The sequence below is a fragment of the Diprion similis genome, chromosome 11 (assembly GCF_021155765.1).
Source record: "Diprion similis isolate iyDipSimi1 chromosome 11, iyDipSimi1.1, whole genome shotgun sequence".
NCBI classification, from domain to species: Eukaryota; Metazoa; Arthropoda; class Insecta; order Hymenoptera; family Diprionidae; genus Diprion; species Diprion similis.
Genome location: NC_060115.1, coordinates 5759915 through 5778808, shown reverse-complemented (window position 1 = coordinate 5778808; position 18894 = coordinate 5759915). Strand labels below are relative to the sequence as shown.

Here is an 18894-nt window from a genome sequence, read left to right as displayed (position 1 = left end):
TGCAGTTTTTCGGCTGTAACTTTGCAGGTGTTGCTCGCAGCGTATCGGGACTGCGATTAATCGATTCCTCTCGCAAAATCACGTCGGAATAGTACCCTAAAGAATTAATTGCAGCACTTTTCAAAGTCGTCGAAATTTTCGCCAAAAATGCAAAGGGGTTAGCCTTGGATTTTTTTTGGCCGAAAAATCTTTTGTCTGGGAATCGATCCGTATGACGCTTTTTAGACTAATTCGACGCCCAGGAACTCAGAAAACACATGAAAAATAGCCTAGGACCAGCAGCGGAGAAATGACGATGAAAATCTGCAGTTTTTCGGCTGTAACTTTGCAGGTGTTGCTCGCAGCGTATCGGGACTGCGATTAATCGATTCCTCTCGCAAAATCACGTCGGAATAGTACCCTAAAGAATTAATTGCAGCACTTTTCAAAGTCGTCGAAATTTTCGCCAAAAATGCAAAGGGGTTAGCCTTGGATTTTTTTTGGCCGAAAAATCTTTTGTCTGGGAATCGATCCGTATGACGCTTTTTAGACTAATTCGACGCCCAGGAACTCAGAAAACACATGAAAAATAGCCTAGGACCAGCAGCGGAGAAATGACGATGAAAATCTGCAGTTTTTCGGCTGTAACTTTGCAGGTGTTGCTCGCAGCGTATCGGGACTGCGATTAATCGATTCCCCTCGCAAAATCACGTCGGAATAGTACCCTGAAGAATTAATTGCAGCACTTTTCAAAGTCGTCGAAATTTTCGCCAAAAATGCAAAGGGGTTAGCCTTGGATTTTTTTTGGCCGAAAAATCTTTTGTCTGGGAATCGATCCGTATGACGCTTTTTAGACTAATTCGACGCCCAGGAACTCAGAAAACACATGAAAAATAGCCTAGGACCAGCAGCGGAGAAATGACGATGAAAATCTGCAGTTTTTCGGCTGTAACTTTGCAGGTGTTGCTCGCAGCGTATCGGGACTGCGATTAATCGATTCCTCTCGCAAAATCACGTCGGAATAGTACCCTAAAGAATTAATTGCAGCACTTTTCAAAGTCGTCGAAATTTTCGCCAAAAATGCAAAGGGGTTAGCCTTGGATTTTTTTTGGCCGAAAAATCTTTTGTCTGGGAATCGATCCGTATGACGCTTTTTAGACTAATTCGACGCCCAGGAACTCAGAAAACACATGAAAAATAGCCTAGGACCAGCAGCGGAGAAATGACGATGAAAATCTGCAGTTTTTCGGCTGTAACTTTGCAGGTGTTGCTCGCAGCGTATCGGGACTGCGATTAATCGATTCCTCTCGCAAAATCACGTCGGAATAGTACCCTAAAGAATTAATTGCAGCACTTTTCAAAGTCGTCGAAATTTTCGCCAAAAATGCAAAGGGGTTAGCCTTGGATTTTTTTTGGCCGAAAAATCTTTTGTCTGGGAATCGATCCGTATGACGCTTTTTAGACTAATTCGACGCCCAGGAACTCAGAAAACACATGAAAAATAGCCTAGGACCAGCAGCGGAGAAATGACGATGAAAATCTGCAGTTTTTCGGCTGTAACTTTGCAGGTGTTGCTCGCAGCGTATCGGGACTGCGATTAATCGATTCCTCTCGCAAAATCACGTCGGAATAGTACCCTGAAGAATCAATTGCAGCACTTTTCAAAGTCGTCGAAATTTTGGCCAAAAATGCAAAGGGGTTAGCCTTGGATTTTTTTTGGCCGAAAAATCTTTTGTCTGGGAATCGATCCGTATGACGCTTTTTAGACTAATTCGACGCCCAGGAACTCAGAAAACACATGAAAAATAGCCTAGGACCAGCAGCGGAGAAATGACGATGAAAATCTGCAGTTTTTCGGCTGTAACTTTGCGGGTGTTGCTCGCAGCGTATCGGGACTGCGATTAATCGATTCCTCTCGCAAAATCACGTCGGAATAGTACCCTAAAGAATTAATTGCAGCACTTTTCAAAGTCGTCGAAATTTTCGCCAAAAATGCAAAGGGGTTAGCCTTGGATTTTTTTTGGCCGAAAAATCTTTTGTCTGGGAATCGATCCGTATGACGCTTTTTAGACTAATTCGACGCCCAGGAACTCAGAAAACACATGAAAAATAGCCTAGGACCAGCAGCGGAAAAATGACGATGAATATCTGCAGTTTTTCGGCTGTAACTTTGCAGGTGTTGCTCGCAGCGTATCGGGACTGCGATTAATCGATTCCTCTCGCAAAATCACGTCGGAATAGTACCCTAAAGAATTAATTGCAGCACTTTCCGAAGTCGTCGAAATTTTCGCCAAAAATGCAAGGGGTTAGCCTTGGATTTTTTTTGGCCGAAAAATCTTTTGTCTGGGAATCGATCCGTATGACGCTTTTTAGACTAATTCGACGCCCAGGAACTCAGAAAACACATAAAAAATAGCCTAGGACCAGCAGCGGAGAAATGACGATGAAAATCTGCAGTTTTTCGGCTGTAACTTTGCGGGTGTTGCTCGCAGCGTATCGGGACTGCGATTAATCGATTCCTCTCGCAAAATCACGTCGGAATAGTACCCTAAAGAATTAATTGCCGCACTTTTCAAAGTCGTCGAAATTTTCGCCAAAAATGCAAAGGGGTTAGCCTTGGATTTTTTTTGGCCGAAAAATCTTTTGTCTGGGAATCGATCCGTATGACGCTTTCTAGACAAATTCGACGCCCAGGAACTCAGAAAACACATGAAAAATAGCCTAGGACCAGCAGCGGAAAAATGACGATGAATATCTGCAGTTTTTCGGCTGTAACTTTGCAGGTGTTGCTCGCAGCGTATCGGGACTGCGATTAATCGATTCCTCTCGCAAAATCACGTCGGAATAGTACCCTAAAGAATTAATTGCAGCACTTTCCGAAGTCGTCGAAATTTTCGCCAAAAATGCAAGGGGTTAGCCTTGGATTTTTTTTGGCCGAAAAATCTTTTGTCTGGGAATCGATCCGTATGACGCTTTTTAGACTAATTCGACGCCCAGGAACTCAGAAAACACATGAAAAATAGCCTAGGACCAGCAGCGGAGAAATGACGATGAAAATCTGCAGTTTTTCGGCTGTAACTTTGCAGGTGTTGCTCGCAGCGTATCGGGACTGCGATTAATCGATTCCTCTCGCAAAATCACGTCGGAATAGTACCCTACAGAATTAATTGCAGCACTTTTCGAAGTCGTCGAAATTTTCGCCAAAAATGCAAAGGGGTTAGCCTTGGATTTTTTTTGGCCGAAAAATCTTTTGTCTGGGAATCGATCCGTATGACGCTCTTTAGACTAATTCGACGCCCAGGAACTCAGAAAACACATGAAAAATAGCCTAGGACCAGCAGCGGAGAAATGACGATGAAAATCTGCAGTTTTTCGGCCGTAACTTTGCAGGTGTTGCTCGCAGCGTATCGGGACTGCGATTAATCGATTCCTCTCGCAAAATCACGTCGGAATAGTACCCTAAAGAATTAATTGCAGCACTTTTCGAAGTCGTCGAAATTTTCGCCAAAAATGCAAGGGGTTAGCCTTGGATTTTTTTTGGCCGAAAAATCTTTTGTCTGGGAATCGATCCGTATGACGCTTTTTAGACTAATTCGACGCCCAGGAACTCAGAAAACACATGAAAAATAGCCTAGGACCAGCAGCGGAGAAAGGACGATGAAAATCTGCAGTTTTTCGGCTGTAACTTTGCAGGTGTTGCTCGCAGCGTATCGGGACTGCGATTAATCGATTCCTCTCGCAAAATCACGTCGGAATAGTACCCTAAAGAATTAATTGCAGCACTTTTCAAAGTCGTCGAAATTTTCGCCAAAAATGCAAAGGGGTTAGCCTTGGATTTTTTTTGGCCGAAAAATCTTTTGTCCGGGAATCGATCCGTATGACGCTTTTTAGACTAATTCGACGCCCAGGAACTCAGAAAACACATGAAAAATAGCCTAGGACCAGCAGCGGAGAAATGACGATGAAAATCTGCAGTTTTTCGGCTGTAACTTTGCAGGTGTTGCTCGCAGCGTATCGGGACTGCGATTAATCGATTCCTCTCGCAAAATCACGTCGGAATAGTACCCTAAAGAATTAATTGCAGCACTTTTCAAAGTCGTCGAAATTTTCGCCAAAAATGCAAAGGGGTTAGCCTTGGATTTTTTTTGGCCGAAAAATCTTTTGTCTGGGAATCGATCCGTATGACGCTTTTTAGACTAATTCGACGGCCAGGAACTCAGAAAACACATGAAAAATAGCCTAGGACCAGCAGCGGAGAAATGACGATGAAAATCTGCAGTTTTTCGGCTGTAACTTTGCAGGTGTTGCTCGCAGCGTATCGGGACTGCGATTAATCGATTCCTCTCGCAAAATCACGTCGGAATAGTACCCTAAAGAATTAATTGCAGCACTTTTCAAAGTCGTCGAAATTTTCGCCAAAAATGCAAAGGGGTTAGCCTTGGATTTTTTTTGGCCGAAAAATCTTTTGTCTGGGAATCGATCCGTATGACGCTTTTTAGACTAATTCGACGCCCAGGAACTCAGAAAACACATGAAAAATAGCCTAGGACCAGCAGCGGAGAAATGACGATGAAAATCTGCAGTTTTTCGGCCGTAACTTTGCAGGTGTTGCTCGCAGCGTATCGGGACTGCGATTAATCGATTCCTCTCGCAAAATCACGTCGGAATAGTACCCTAAAGAATTAATTGCAGCACTTTCCGAAGTCGTCGAAACTTTCGCCAAAAATGCAAGGGGTTAGCCTTGGATTTTTTTTGGCCGAAAAATCTTTTGTCTGGGAATCGATCCGTATGACGCTTTTTAGACTAATTCGACGCCCAGGAACTCAGAAAACACATGAAAAATAGCCTAGGACCAGCAGCGGAGAAATGACGATGAAAATCTGCAGTTTTTCGGCTGTAACTTTGCAGGTGTTGCTCGCAGCGTATCGGGACTGCGATTAATCGATTCCTCTCGCAAAATCACGTCGGAATAGTACCCTAAAGAATTAATTGCAGCACTTTTCAAAGTCGTCGAAATTTTCGCCAAAAATGCAAAGGGGTTAGCCTTGGATTTTTTTTGGCCGAAAAATCTTTTGTCTGGGAATCGATCCGTATGACGCTTTTTAGACTAATTCGACGCCCAGGAACTCAGAAAACACATGAAAAATAGCCTAGGACCAGCAGCGGAGAAATGACGATGAAAATCTGCAGTTTTTCGGCTGTAACTTTGCAGGTGTTGCTCGCAGCGTATCGGGACTGCGATTAATCGATTCCTCTCGCAAAATCACGTCGGAATAGTACCCTAAAGAATTAATTGCAGCACTTTTCAAAGTCGTCGAAATTTTCGCCAAAAATGCAAAGGGGTTAGCCTTGGATTTTTTTTGGCCGAAAAATCTTTTGTCTGGGAATCGATCCGTATGACGCTTTTCAGACTAATTCGACGCCCAGGAACTCAGAAAACACATGAAAAATAGCCTAGGACCAGCAGCGGAGAAATGACGAAGAAAATCTGCAGTTTTTCGGCTCTTACTTTCGATTCGTAGCTCGCAGCGTATTGGGACTGCGCTCAACCGATTTCTTTTGCAAAGTTACGTTGGAATAGTGCCCCAAAGAAACAATTGCAGCCTTTTTTAAAGCCTTTGAAATTTTCACTAAAAATCCAAAGGGGTTAGCCTCACTCTTTTTGCGATTTTTGGAGCTGAAAAGTTCTGGCTTCCGAATTGATTTGTGTGACCTCTTCTAGGCTAATTGGAACCCCAGGAACTCGAAAAACACAATAGAAAAAGCGTAGGACTAACAGCAGAGAAATGACGATAAACATCCGGTGTTTTTTGGCTGTAACTTTTGATCCGTTGCTCGCAGCGTATTGGGACTGCGCTAAATCGATTTATCTTGCACAATGACGTTGGAATAGGGCATCCAACACTCGAATGCTATATCTCAAAAGTCCGAACAGATAATCATCAATGAATAATATTTCATTCATCCAGAAAAACATACATCACATGAACTTTACTCTTTATTTTCTATCACATCAATCAAAAGCTTTATCACTGAAAGGTAACGTCAACATCATACCAATATTCTACCAAGTTTTTAGTGCACACTACAAAATTTGGGACACGGTTCGATAGTAAATCTAGCCTTACACTCGTATTTAACATACCCTTCACACAGAGAAGAGTGCTGTCGAATTTTCCGGATATCTTCAAAACTTAAGAAATACAATATTCCCAGCTCATAAGTTTAGAACCACTCGTCAGCAAGAAAAAAATCAGCTTCGAGTTAGCGGTAAACGATCGGAAATATAAATAAAGTAGTTCAAAATTTTTTCAAAGTAATCGCTACTCAAAGGTGGCTTTGCCCGTATAGAAACTTTTGCACAAGTAAATTGTTAGCGTTCCAGATGTCCCATTATCGCCTTTAAAAGAGTTGATCTACTCAGGAGAATGTAAACGATACATGCACGTATATTCGATTGACATCAATTGAGATTTAGTCTTGCGTCGTTACATCTCTGCGTACACATTGCTTCCGCGGAATGTCTCACCTTCTGAATTTCACAGTGATGACTATATGTCACCAACGTTTCGTCCACGACAGTTTTTGGTCATAACGAACCTCGTTTGCCAGAGTGGTCAGTAACTTGGTTGATAATACGTGAAACTGCCAACACCTTCAAAGTCCAAACCCTTCCAACCCGCCGAACTGTTACGAAAAATAACCCGGAACGTTAACTGACACGGTGCTTATCATAGAACTGTAGTATAAATTCAATGGCGTTTTATGGTGCTCGCGGTTTTCTCTGTTCTCCCCTCTTGCCCCTTTGATACCTATTATTTTCCGTGCATGCGCCTCGTTGAGAAGAATGGGAAAGACGGACAAAACCACTTTGTCCCTGTTGCACATTACTAAGCAGCAATGCCACGTAGCGGCGAAAAATGTTAAAATATTTGGTTCGGATAACGGGCACGTATCATTTCGTGGTCGATTCCAGACCTCCATACAAGACCGTGGTACAAACCGCTCAGAAAATGAAAACAACGGTGGCTGTTGAAATGAATTTGTAGGCGGCTCGTGGAAAGGGTGTACCTCAGGCGGAATGTTCGATTGTGGAGCTTTGATCAGAGGTGAAATTATCACGAGAGTATTCAGCTGTATTTCGAAAAAAATAACTCGGAATAACTACTCAGAATTGCATACGATCTTGTAACCAAAATTCGATCGCAACTGTGCAATTTTGAATTTATGCCATCGTTTGATCATTCGGTCAATCAACGAACGATAATTTGCAGGTCTGAAGCGTCGCAGGAAGAAAGATAACGATGTTGAAAAAATAAATATATTATACGTTTTCTTCACAGAATACGTGATAACGTAACAATTATGCAGCCATGAGATAATCTGCAGCACATATCGTCGCACATAACACACATGTAGGACGAAGATCTTTATAAAAGAAAAAATCTCGAGTAAATGATAAGTATGCGTCGAAAATCTTGTTGCTCCCCTTTTCTCGTGACGATCATTTCTGACTTTTCGAAACCTCGTCAGTTTTGCTGATATTTCCCGTGTCCGCCTTATCATCCGCGTCGCCAGTTTTCGCAAACTGTGATACTTGATCCCTAACGTTTTCCAACAGCCTGCAAGTGAAATGCACGGCTGGCTCCAGGACATTACGATTCATGTACTCCTTTGACTTTTCGTACAACTCATCCGGAGGCAACTTTACGGAGGGAATCTTCTCCTCGACGAAGTCCAGACCCACGCAGGCAGCGTTATCGATTGCTTTTAAGGGACGCTCCAGGGTTTTCTCAATCTTGTTGGTCACAGGACTGACGATTTCCACGCCCTTGCTCCAGCCCTCCTCCACGTTTTCGAACACCGTCTGGACCGTGCAATGCGACTGCTTTACGCGTAAGTAATAATTCAACATCGCCAAAGCCGTAGCCTCAACGATTGGGATCTTGGAAATCCGCCCCATGCATTCGTATGCTTCATTTGATCTTCTACCTTCACCATCGACTGAACCATCCGTGCTACAAGATCTGGAATGGCCCCCGGACATGATACTCGCTACCTGAAAAAAACATCAGGAGTAGGAGTTGGGACTTGAACATACGAACTAGATGGACAAAAAGCTGCGATTCTTTCGAATCAATTAATCAAACACATGCAGTGTCACAAGAAGAGCAACGTAGTCTGCGAGACACTCTACAGTTCACACAGAGAGAAGACGAAAAAATTTATAATTCATGTACCCACGCTGTAAGCAACGTCGACGACGCTGAACGCTGCAGGCTTCTGGATTGAATTTAGTTCCTTCGCCGCTGTGTCGGTCTTCTTCGTCATCTTAAAAACGTTTCGAAACTCGATAAGAAGGATAATTCGCGTGCGAGAGCAGCGGTTTTAAATCCTTGTCACGGAATTTTTAAGCCTAGGATCACAATCTCCGTCTATTTCGCGCGAGAGAATCTAATTGTTAAAGCCGAAAGTCTATACTTAGCATAGCTTCTGCTTACAATTAACACAGTTGTACAACAGCGCTGAGTTGCCAGTGAAAATTAAAATTAGACCTAGAGAATGTAATTGGCAAGCAAATTGTCCGGCACGTTGGAACATTGACGCGGGATTTCCGGTGTTGGATATATCATAAATGAATATAGTTATACCCATCAATAGTTAAACTGCAGCCCGGATCAATCCCATGCAGTACATCATGCTTTCTCGCAAGCTTAATAGACACATAAATAGACACACGTCGTGCAATAACCTAGGTATGTATGCGTACATACGTGCAGTTTAATCGTTCAACACAGGTCATATTAATACATACAGATGCACTGACCTGTTTCGATTCGATTGTGAAATTTTTGGCCGATCTTTTGCGACGACTCGTTACACGATGGAGATGAACATAATAGAAAAAAAATATAGAACATACATGTACAAACAATAAATCAAATATACTTCCCGTGCGACATATCATTCGATGAAACCGCTGATTTATAGGTATACACCTGACGTTTGCTGTTTAGTAGTTTAAAGAGATGACGACGATGAATAAGCGAGATAATTACGAGTGTTGATCGAGTTGCTTAGCTTGTTTCTCATCAAATCTCCTATTCAACAAGTGTTCGCCAATTATGCAGTCTGCTACAAAACAACAAATTAGTATTCACCATTCGTTACTACAACCATCAATATATACTGCGCGTTAATTAGAGGGATGAACAGACAGGACCGCAAACGCTCTTCTCATTCAGAATAATACTACATAAATAATAACGTACAACATGACACAGTCCCAAAATACACCTCCATCTTCAATTTATTTATGGTTATTGAAAACCCACGCAGTGACCTTGTCGGGTTAAGCAACGGCGAAAGAGTCTATATACCTTTGTTATTTTATTATTTACACAAACGTGCCTGAAAAATATCTCGCCAGTCACGTACCCGAGATCAGCGTGGTCGGTATGCGTGATTTTAAATCGTATGCACGTGAATCATTCGATATTTTGGATTTAGACTAAATATCCCTCCCTGGAAATGAAGAGCGTGAGGAGTCACAGAGATAAAAATAATTGCCTGAGAGATAATAGATCTGCACCCTAAAACATTTTACCAATCGGACGAAACCTTTGGAAAGTAATGGTTAGTAACCCAAGTGCAGTTCTATTATTACCCATCAATTTACGGAAAGTTTATTTGTGCCCATGATCACACGATCCTTCGAAACGGTTTTTAACAGAACATTGATCAATGATTATATTGTGATGTTATGAGTACCAACAAAAAAGGTGCAAAAGTATTTTACAATATATTTATCATGTACATATCTACATCCTCCACAATGAATCACTCAAAAAGTACATACCTACAAGCCTACCAGCACCGTATAAATTAAAAAATTCTAGCCAAAAAACGGAGAAAACTTGTTATATTTTCGCTTTAGTTCAAAAATGACCGTAAAACGTTGATGGATTAATATTCTCATTCCGCATCTTGGATCAAGTTATCCCTTAAAAATGAGCAGCTAATAGCTATTCGCACTTTGCTTGGAAGAAGAAAATTCAAACTGATTGTGAGCATGCGGTAACCGAAGTTAATCAGATAAATATTTTCATCTAAACACTGGACTCGTAGATGACGATTTGAACAATCGGCTTGTCGGGCTGCGGCGAGGACGGAACGGCGGCTGTAATGTCGCGGATTACAGCCTCGACGGCTTCTTCCCACTCTCGTTGTCTCCTGTCGCCGTCGGTCCCCGATCCACCTCCAGCACCTGCCATTCCTCCGCCACGTTTCATCCGCGGCATCGACACCACGGTCAAAACCTTCCGCAAATCATTCTGGAAGGCGGACATGTCGCCCCCCGCATGTTCCCCCAACCTCTTCAAAGCCTCGGCCAGGGGCCCTCCAAGGGCCTGAAGTTGCCGCCAGGACTGGGCATACTGTCGTCGCACCAGCTCTATGATCGTGCTGGTCAGCGCCAAACCGACCAAAATGTACAGCGTGCAGAGGAGCATGTATTTCGGCTTTTCTGTAAAAAAATATAGAAGAGTTGAACGAATCGATTAAGGTTCTTCTAAATTCAGCCCTGCCGCGAAATGGTTTTTTATGCTCAGCATGAATAATGATAATATAACGATAATTTCCGTTTGAGTTTTATTACCGATTGACACGTGGTCAAGATTGGATTACACACCTTCGTCGAGTCATAACTTATCGAAAAAAAGCAAATGTAATATGTACGATACGTTCCACTATTTTTATTTATAGATTATATATTTCTGGCACGTGTATGTAGTTAATACCGGTCATAATCGAATGTAATCTCTGATAGTCCGAGCTTGGTACAATGTGGAGTCGTTGAGCTATGTGCCGCGCTTTGGGCTTTCTTACAATCTACGTTAACACGAAACATCCATCATACATCGCTCAGTTTGATTGCCTCCGACGTGTCGTCACGCGATCGTCACGCAACTTTGTATCGCAAGTTCACGGAACCAGTAATAAAATGTGAAAAGTGATCTTCTTGATGGCCGACTGTCCCACGCCTTCCATATATCTTTCGCATATCTTCTCATTAATGCTGTCAAATCTTATATATCCCCCGAAGTTTGAGGCTAATAACGTTGGACTCACTGGGAACCAGGTCGCCAAAACCGATGGTGGTCATGGTGACGAAGCAGAAGTAAAACCCCTCGAAGAATCCCCAGTCTTCCTCCCAAAGCATGAACATTCCAGCTCCGCAGGATAGGTAGAGGAAGAGGAAAACCACAGCCACGAACGCTCCTGGAATACGGAATCGCATGAGTACCCACATCTTGGATCGTTTCAAGTTCCCATCAAACTCGGATTAAGTCCTCACCTAAGGACCGCCTGCCGGCCATGTGAGTGGGCATGCAGGTGGACCAGGACACTGGAATTCGGGGCTTGATCCTCCGCCCGACGTTACTCAGGGCTCCAGCAAAGATTTTCCCCCAGTCAGCGATCACCGTTAGGGTTAACGGGATGCCGACCAGGGCAAAGAAGATGCAGAACATCCGTCCTCCGAACGTCGTCGGGACCATGTTTCCGTATCCTGAAGAATAGTGCGAGAATAATTAGCGTCACAGAGGTTCATTAGGCCTGCCACGTCTGGTGTGTTCGCCACGCTGTCGCATCTGCGTCTTAGAACGTGAACCACTGGAGAAAAGTATATCAGTATAATCCCGGCCTCTGTTTAATACATGCCCTAACGTACAATCGAGACCACGATGAAAAGGGGTTGCAATACCCAACTTTTGAAGACGTGGATTCGCTGGTTTAAGCCGCTGGCGATTGGGCAAAGATGCGATAGAGTCAAGGGTATATGTACCCATACCCATTTCAGAGAGGACGGAACCACAAAGAGAACGTACCCCAGGGCAGGGTGCCGTGTCGGAGACGTTGATTAAAATATTTCCATTCATTGTTCGCGCGTTTCTATAAGCCAGATCGGTGTAGCGGCCTGATTTCAACGGTACGCCGACGCAACGTAACGCGAAGACTCATCTTGTTGACTGCAGTTTTTGAAAACCCGGTCGAGGAATGAATTAATTACTCACCAATCGTCGTCAGGACGGTACTGGCGAAAAATACTGCCTGGAGAACGCTCCATCTGTCGCTAATGAGCGGTAGGCTCGACGTATCCTCGGCATTTTCATTCACGGAATGTCCTTTCAGGGAATCCCTTGCTGCAAGAGACACGAGGAGACCTGCTTGAGCTGCTTCCTGGACCACGGCCTCGTACGCTTCCAACTCTAGGCTGACCTGTCCTCGTAACCATGTCGCGTCACACAGTGTGCTGCATCGCGAATACCAAAAGAACCAACTTCCGTGCAAATTCTACTACTACTACTACTACTACTACTACTACTACTACTACTACTACTACTACTACTACTACTGCTACTTACCAAGGTGGCCAAATTCGAAACGTCCGTGTTGTTTGTGATGGTACCGACCAAGTGACGCCGTTGTGTCTGGACTGTGGAACGGAGCTTGGTAAGCCGGGACAGCTCTGCCGGAAGTTCCAGTTCTCGAAACACCTGTTCATGTGTAGAAGTGAATAATCGATATGGATATCAATTTTAAACTGTTCAAGAAATTTCTAATTCGGTTATGACGTAAATGATGATTACTTGGAAAGCTGTCGAATAGCTTGAATGTTTTGAAGGTCTGACCCGTCACCCTACTATTCTATTGTACTTTTCGATTTCAGTTGCAATGCAACTTTCCTCGACGATTACATCTGCTGTCAATATTTTCCATATTCGTAGATTATTATTGAATAAAGAAGCGCGTATCTGTATCGTGTAAAATGCAGTAGTAATTATCCATCGAGGTAAATGAGGGCTGGATTACGCGAAGGTAATTCATCTACCAACGTAGTTGATTAACGACTTGAACCCGGGGGTATCGTCGTTTGTAATACAAAGCGCGACACGCACGTTTCGTTGGTTGTTGGAGGTAGTAGATATAAATGGATCCGGGAAAACAACCCCTCGTTGAGTCAATCTAGAATCACTGTTGGCAATTAGCGGTCAAATTTCACGATGATGAAACGACGAACGTATAAAACACTGCTGCTGCGAATGTAAGCACTGGGCTGTAGATTGCCACGCTATTTAATGAGTGAGACAATTCTTCTCTTTTCAACGTCAAAACATTTTACTGGTGCAGAAACTTTCGCCAGCGTATTGGGTTATATCGAAATCTTATTTTGAAGCTGCATAATCGATTGGAAAATTAGGAATCCAAGGGCTAGTGGCGGCGGCAAACGTTTACCTGTATAAGTGTTGATTGTTCTTACAAGTACGACAGTAAAACGAACCATCAGCGAATCAGAGTGTAAAATTCACTTTATTCAACACATACATCAGACTTGTCTTTTATTTTTCGAGTAGTGTGTATAGTATACAATGGGCGAATTTAGATCGGAACATTGATTCGAAAGCTCATTGATTATTTGAAACGAAACAGTGATACGATGTCTGATGAAATGTAAACGATCGTTTCTCCTAATGCTTCGGTCTATAATCAAACTTAAACAACTTCGAAACTTTGACGCCTGTAGTGAGCTAGGTCGTTTCATCTATAGTAGATATTTATACCGAATGTTTTCAAAATCAATTTGCCTAACCAATTGGCATTACCGCCGTATTTAGAACGGAAATCTGTCCTTGTAACTCAAGCATTAATCTGTGTTTAAAACTAAATTCATGCCACTGCCAATAACGAACATACATATATTGTGAATAAGAATCGAAAATTCAAACATATCTATTAAACATTCGTTATTAAAATTGTTATTTAAATTAGTCTTGATTCCCAAAAATTTCTTTATTTTCACTTCAAATAAGCGTTGTCATGCGTTTTAACTTGACCAAGCAAGTATTTTGCCAACGGTAAATGCTCGTCAATCCTCCCTCAAGAATTTTGGCTCGAATATTTCTATTTCCATCTTCTTATAGTTGAAGGTAATATTGATGTCCTAAATTCAAACACGCGTTCACCCTCCTCAGAGTACAATAAGAATTATTCAGTTTTCTTTTTATCGGTGCTCTTTTTACATCGCGATGCTGATACATAATATTTCACTCCGCTCTCGCTAAGGATGTCGCACATACATATCGATTATGGCCCACGCGATATCTACAAATCACAATTTATTTCCGAAATATATGGCGCTCTCGGTAAAACGGGGGCAGGGGGAGGTTGTAAAAAGAAGAAACATGCTGAAATTGACGGGAAAAGGACCCCAATTTACCCCATGCCGACATCGTGGTATAACCGTATATATTTACGGTGGCTTGAGGGTCGTGTAAACATTGCGCTGATCTTCGGTAGTTTATTTCTTCGAGTTTTTCCGTTGCTTTTAAAATGCACCGAAATTGCCTGGGCTGCGAATTTCAAAGACATGTAATACATAGGTATGTATACAAACGACTTGGCGTGGGCGTGCCACATACTGCCCAGCGGCACTTACCTTTGAAATATTGAGAGGTTTTTACGATTCCTCGAAAAAGCATAGTTTCGACAAGTCTGACGATAATTCTGGAAGCGCTTGAATTTGTGTTTGTATATGCATACCGCGACGCTAAGGAGGGTATGGAGAACCGAATATCCATCTATTCAGTTGCTACGATAGTTCTCGGTTCAGCTGCGTTACTACGGTAGTTTCGATAATGCATCCAAACAACAAGGAAGAACTTTTTCGGCAATTTAACTAATCAAGTGTGTTTCAATCGGCCTTCGGGTCGAAAGCAAACCGCATATGATTAGCTCGCTGAAGAGGCTTGAACAAAGTATACCTCGGTCTCGCGTATCAAGTGAGTGGTAACATAAAAATAACTCTTCGAATGTGAACATTGTATGAAAGACGAAGGAAGATAAATGGGTCAAACAAACCGACTGCCAACTGTTAGCAAGGTGGTATCATTCAGAAGAGATTAAACGAACGTCGAAGAAGCCTAAATTATAACTAAGGGGTAAAGAAGAAAGGAAAACAACGAATCACTCGTTACGTTGACCAAAGTTCAATCACTGCAAGAGCGAGTAACTGAGGGTTTGAATTTTGAAATTTTCAGTCACACTCATCACTAAAAAATTTCAAGAATTATCACAATTTCTGGATTATAACTCACCACCCCGCCAATGGCAGTGTAAAGCATCAGGGTGAACAGTAGCCCCACGTGACTTGCGACGGACTTGAATTTCCGAATAGTTTCCGCTTTCAAGAAGTGTCTTTTTACCGAATTCACGACACCCGCTTTCCGTTTTCCTCGCTCCTTTTTTTCCCCCTTGGATTCCTTTCCTTCGACCTCCGAATCCTCGGGTTCTTCAAGGTCCTCCGGATCACCCGATGCTCCGTTGTACCCTCGAGTCAATTCCGTCTTTTCGGAGACAGCCATCGTGGTGTTAACTTGAGCGCAGGCCGTTGTTCGCGGTAATTTATTTTCAGCCACACGCGGATATAATATATATTTTAGAAATAATTCTACAAAGTGTATGACTATTTTTATCTTCAGATCTTATTCCACTAAATCGCGACTATCCACTGTCGATCGCGATACAGCTTTCGTGGTCTCTTGTTTTCGCGAATTAGAGCATAATAACGCATTGCGGGGACGTTTCGGGTCCATAAAAATTCCATAACATTTTTAACCACGTCTTATTCATGCGCTGCGCGCGTTTTCTATGGAAGCGTTTCGCAGCTTCGTGAAAGTGTGAAAGTAATAAGTCATAAATGAAAACAAAAACTCAGTATTAAAGAGACAAATAGCTATTGCGACAAATAAAATCACTTGCAAAGGGTCAGTCACGCATGGAAAGCTGATCTGCATTAGCTGCGATTAATTATAATCTTGCACCGGAATTGTCATTTGCAAAAGATGCTGTTTGAGGAACCGCTTTAAAGCGACTGAACCAAATCTTTACTCCGCAGATAACTTTCGCGCTAAACTATCTCTCTGTTCATTCAACGTCTGTACCGCTAGCAGAGCGAGGGCTGCTCCAGCTTATCGTACGTAACACGCAGCCGCGCGTTCAGATCTCACGAGGGTCTGGCGGTAAGCGCATCTTGATCAAATTTCAAAAATTCAAATATATACATGCTTGTAAATGAGTATATATTTGCATAGTTCAGATTACGAACACGCAGTCATGATCTAGTTGTGCCAATACTTTTTTTTTTTGCTCATCACTCGAATCAGTATTAAAACATTAATTATTATAGAGAAAAACCTCGGAATTGCATCCCCAAGCCTCGTTCTGCGTTAGAGGAAACTGGACGAGGCTGAAGTTAGTAATTAACGTTGATGTATCGAAACGTTGAAACAAAAATTACTATTTTAAAAAGTTTAATTTCCAAAATGTGAGTTTATTGATACTGTATTAACAGTTTACTAAATTTTAAGTAATCCACAAGTTGAAAAATTACGATTTTTTCCAAAGATGCATCATTACGATAACGTGACAAACTTCAGCCTGATGGAAATAGAGCGACCTAATCACGTGATATTTGTTGACTCCCAGTGAGCGAATTATCATTGACATTCAATACGGATTCATCCCATTGCTGTCGGGAGAGTATCGCGGACACAGTAAATGGTGAGTACTTAACGTATGTATACATGCATGTACGGCAATCGTAAAATTCTACACACATGCGTAGTCGGTCAGCAGCGCTTGTCTCGTCTGAAAATGGCGGGATACGGAAAAACTAAAATCACTGTATCAACTGTCGAGAGTTGATGAATGAGCCGGTGGTTTACTGAAACTTTAGTGGGGTTTACTAATTTTCCGGATGTTTTGATTTTTACATAATCGTCGCAGGTAAAGGGATCAATGCTGCGTTCTATTTCCCAAGATTTTAAACCCGTCTTAATCGTCCGGTGTAGAATATTGGTCTGTCAGTGTAGAGCAGAGGTTATGTTGTTGCCAAAGGCGAATACGTTGTTTAAATAACACTTCACTTCTAATGTTGACTGGACTACTTCCTCGATGATACAAACTTATCGACAAAGATTTGACCGTGATTTTTTGAGAAAATTATCTGCAAGTAGGATTTCACCTTCTTATTACAGATATGACTACAGTGAAAATTCACGGAGGCATCGACATCCTGCGACTCCCTGTCAACGAAGAGGAACATTTATTCCCACCTTGGCATTTAAAGTACACCCAATCTCACATACTTCATTCAAAATGTTCACGAAGCGAAAATGCTTGCGGAGACAACGACGCCGATGCCTGCCAGTTTTGTGTGTACGTTATAGTTTATTTGTGTTGAAACTGAAATCGCTATATGAAATATGCTATTTCGTACTTCTGTTATTTACCCGTTTATTCGTCAAATTACGAGCAATTATGCGACACGAAATATGTGCTTAGTACAGAATATTACAGGTTTAGCAGAACACTGGACCTTCCACATATGCCTGACATGGTATTTCCAAACAATGTATTAACCCTGAAATATGAGGACAAAGCTGTTATAGAATTTAACGCCTTAGATGCTCTTAAACGAGTTTCTAATGGAAAAATCAACCTTCAGCTGGCCTGTGCCGAGGCTTGGAAAGAGTCGAGGTAATATATCTGATGTAATTTTTAAAAATACAACTGGTTCGAGAGTACATTCAACACTTGCTTATTATAAAAAATAGATCGGAAAGTAGCGAATATCTGGAGGAAAAAATAAAACCATTTGATTGGACATTCACAACGGATTACATGGGTACCATGAAAGGTTTCGATGTCGTTGAGACCAGTGAAAGAATTGACGTTAATAAGCTGAAACAGAAAGAAAAAATATTGTTTTATCATGATCTGACGTTATTTGAAGATGAGCTTCACGATAATGGAATCGCTGTGTGCTCTGTGAAGATTGTAAGTTTCTTTTGAATCTAATTGCTATTCTAACACACAATTATCGTCGATGTGAATCATTTTTTTTTATGTGTTATATAGCGTGTAATGCCCAGCAGTTTTTTTGTATTGCTGCGTTACTTTCTACGGGTGGACAATGTTATGCTAAAAATTAACGATACGCGACTTTTTTATGAGTTTGGTCAGGATTACGTTTTACGGGAATTTACATCCAGGGAAGACAAGGTGGCAAATTTGCGAGTGAGTCATGCTATTTATTATTATCATTAAAATTTCTGTAAACATTGGTTTATTGTTGATAATTTTTCCCCAGGTATCACCTGTAATATTTACAGAACCAAATGAAATAGCTCAGTATTTACCTATAACTAAAAGTAAATGTCACAAGCTAACTATTTCTGCAAAATCAAACGTTAAACCGGAAAATCTTGCTGCACAGATTGAGTCAACATCAACATTGGACAATGTATCCGATACCACAACTACGGCAACGACGAAATAGTGTTTCTATGTAAAAAAATATATTGTAATGGTGTGAACTGTTTTGTTTGCTATGTGAAGTGAGATCCAGGAAAAATATAGACAAATCTTAATAGCAGATGGTCATGTTCGAATCAGTAACATTCATAAAGGCATAATACTACTTATTCTATTTCCTAACATCTGATGATTTGTCTATTGCTGCTTCTTATCTATGAACTGTCACTACGATACTTTGTCTTGGATCAAAATATTGATGCACAGAACTCAGTTTTTACTATTAGGATCGTAAATATAGGAATCACCATCATTTGGCGTAACTAACGGGTATGGAAATACACAGAATGAAACAAATAATAAAAAAATGTTACAAAATTTCTCATTATCAATATTTCAGTACAACAATACACATCCTATATTTTTACGTTGATGAAGTAATCCATGATATTTTATTCAAAGTGTAGATATGCTCATTAGTGGGAAGAAGTGGCTATCTTGAAGTATCTGCTGATAATCTTGAGACATGAAGGCAATCGA

At 41.6% G+C, this 18894-nt stretch overlaps 3 protein-coding genes across 5 annotated transcripts; 1 reads left to right on the top strand and 2 right to left on the bottom strand.

The window, feature by feature from the left end:
- Nucleotides 1-7286: 7286 nt before the first annotated feature.
- On the bottom strand, nucleotides 7287-9206 carry LOC124412404 (lipid storage droplets surface-binding protein 1-like). Of its 3 annotated transcripts, none has more exons than XM_046892248.1 (2): nucleotides 8807-9206; nucleotides 7287-8038 (listed from the first exon to the last, which is right to left on the bottom strand). In XM_046892248.1, the coding sequence occupies exons 1-2, from the start codon at nucleotides 8945-8947 to the stop codon at nucleotides 7484-7486; spliced, it is 696 nt and encodes a 231-aa protein (XP_046748204.1). In that variant the 5' UTR covers nucleotides 8948-9206; the 3' UTR covers nucleotides 7287-7483. The 3 variants fall into 3 exon arrangements, with proteins under 3 accessions (XP_046748204.1, XP_046748206.1, XP_046748205.1); XM_046892250.1 differs by lacking the exon at nucleotides 8807-9206 and adding an exon at nucleotides 8224-8725; XM_046892249.1 differs by lacking the exon at nucleotides 8807-9206 and adding an exon at nucleotides 8220-8723 and having other exon boundaries at nucleotides 7287-8034.
- A 778-nt stretch (nucleotides 9207-9984) lies between these two features.
- LOC124412394 (TWiK family of potassium channels protein 7-like) lies at nucleotides 9985-16022 on the bottom strand. The gene is made up of 6 exons (XM_046892229.1): nucleotides 15135-16022; nucleotides 12405-12536; nucleotides 12054-12258; nucleotides 11336-11548; nucleotides 11110-11259; nucleotides 9985-10504 (listed from the first exon to the last, which is right to left on the bottom strand). The coding sequence occupies exons 1-6, from the start codon at nucleotides 15399-15401 to the stop codon at nucleotides 10089-10091; spliced, it is 1383 nt and encodes a 460-aa protein (XP_046748185.1). The 5' UTR covers nucleotides 15402-16022; the 3' UTR covers nucleotides 9985-10088.
- Nucleotides 16023-16687: 665 nt separating this feature from the next.
- LOC124412296 (TIP41-like protein) lies at nucleotides 16688-18477 on the top strand. The gene is made up of 6 exons (XM_046892046.1): nucleotides 16688-16824; nucleotides 17076-17256; nucleotides 17398-17577; nucleotides 17655-17877; nucleotides 17959-18117; nucleotides 18191-18477. The coding sequence occupies exons 2-6, from the start codon at nucleotides 17078-17080 to the stop codon at nucleotides 18377-18379; spliced, it is 930 nt and encodes a 309-aa protein (XP_046748002.1). The 5' UTR covers nucleotides 16688-16824; nucleotides 17076-17077; the 3' UTR covers nucleotides 18380-18477.
- Nucleotides 18478-18894: the final 417 nt, after the last annotated feature.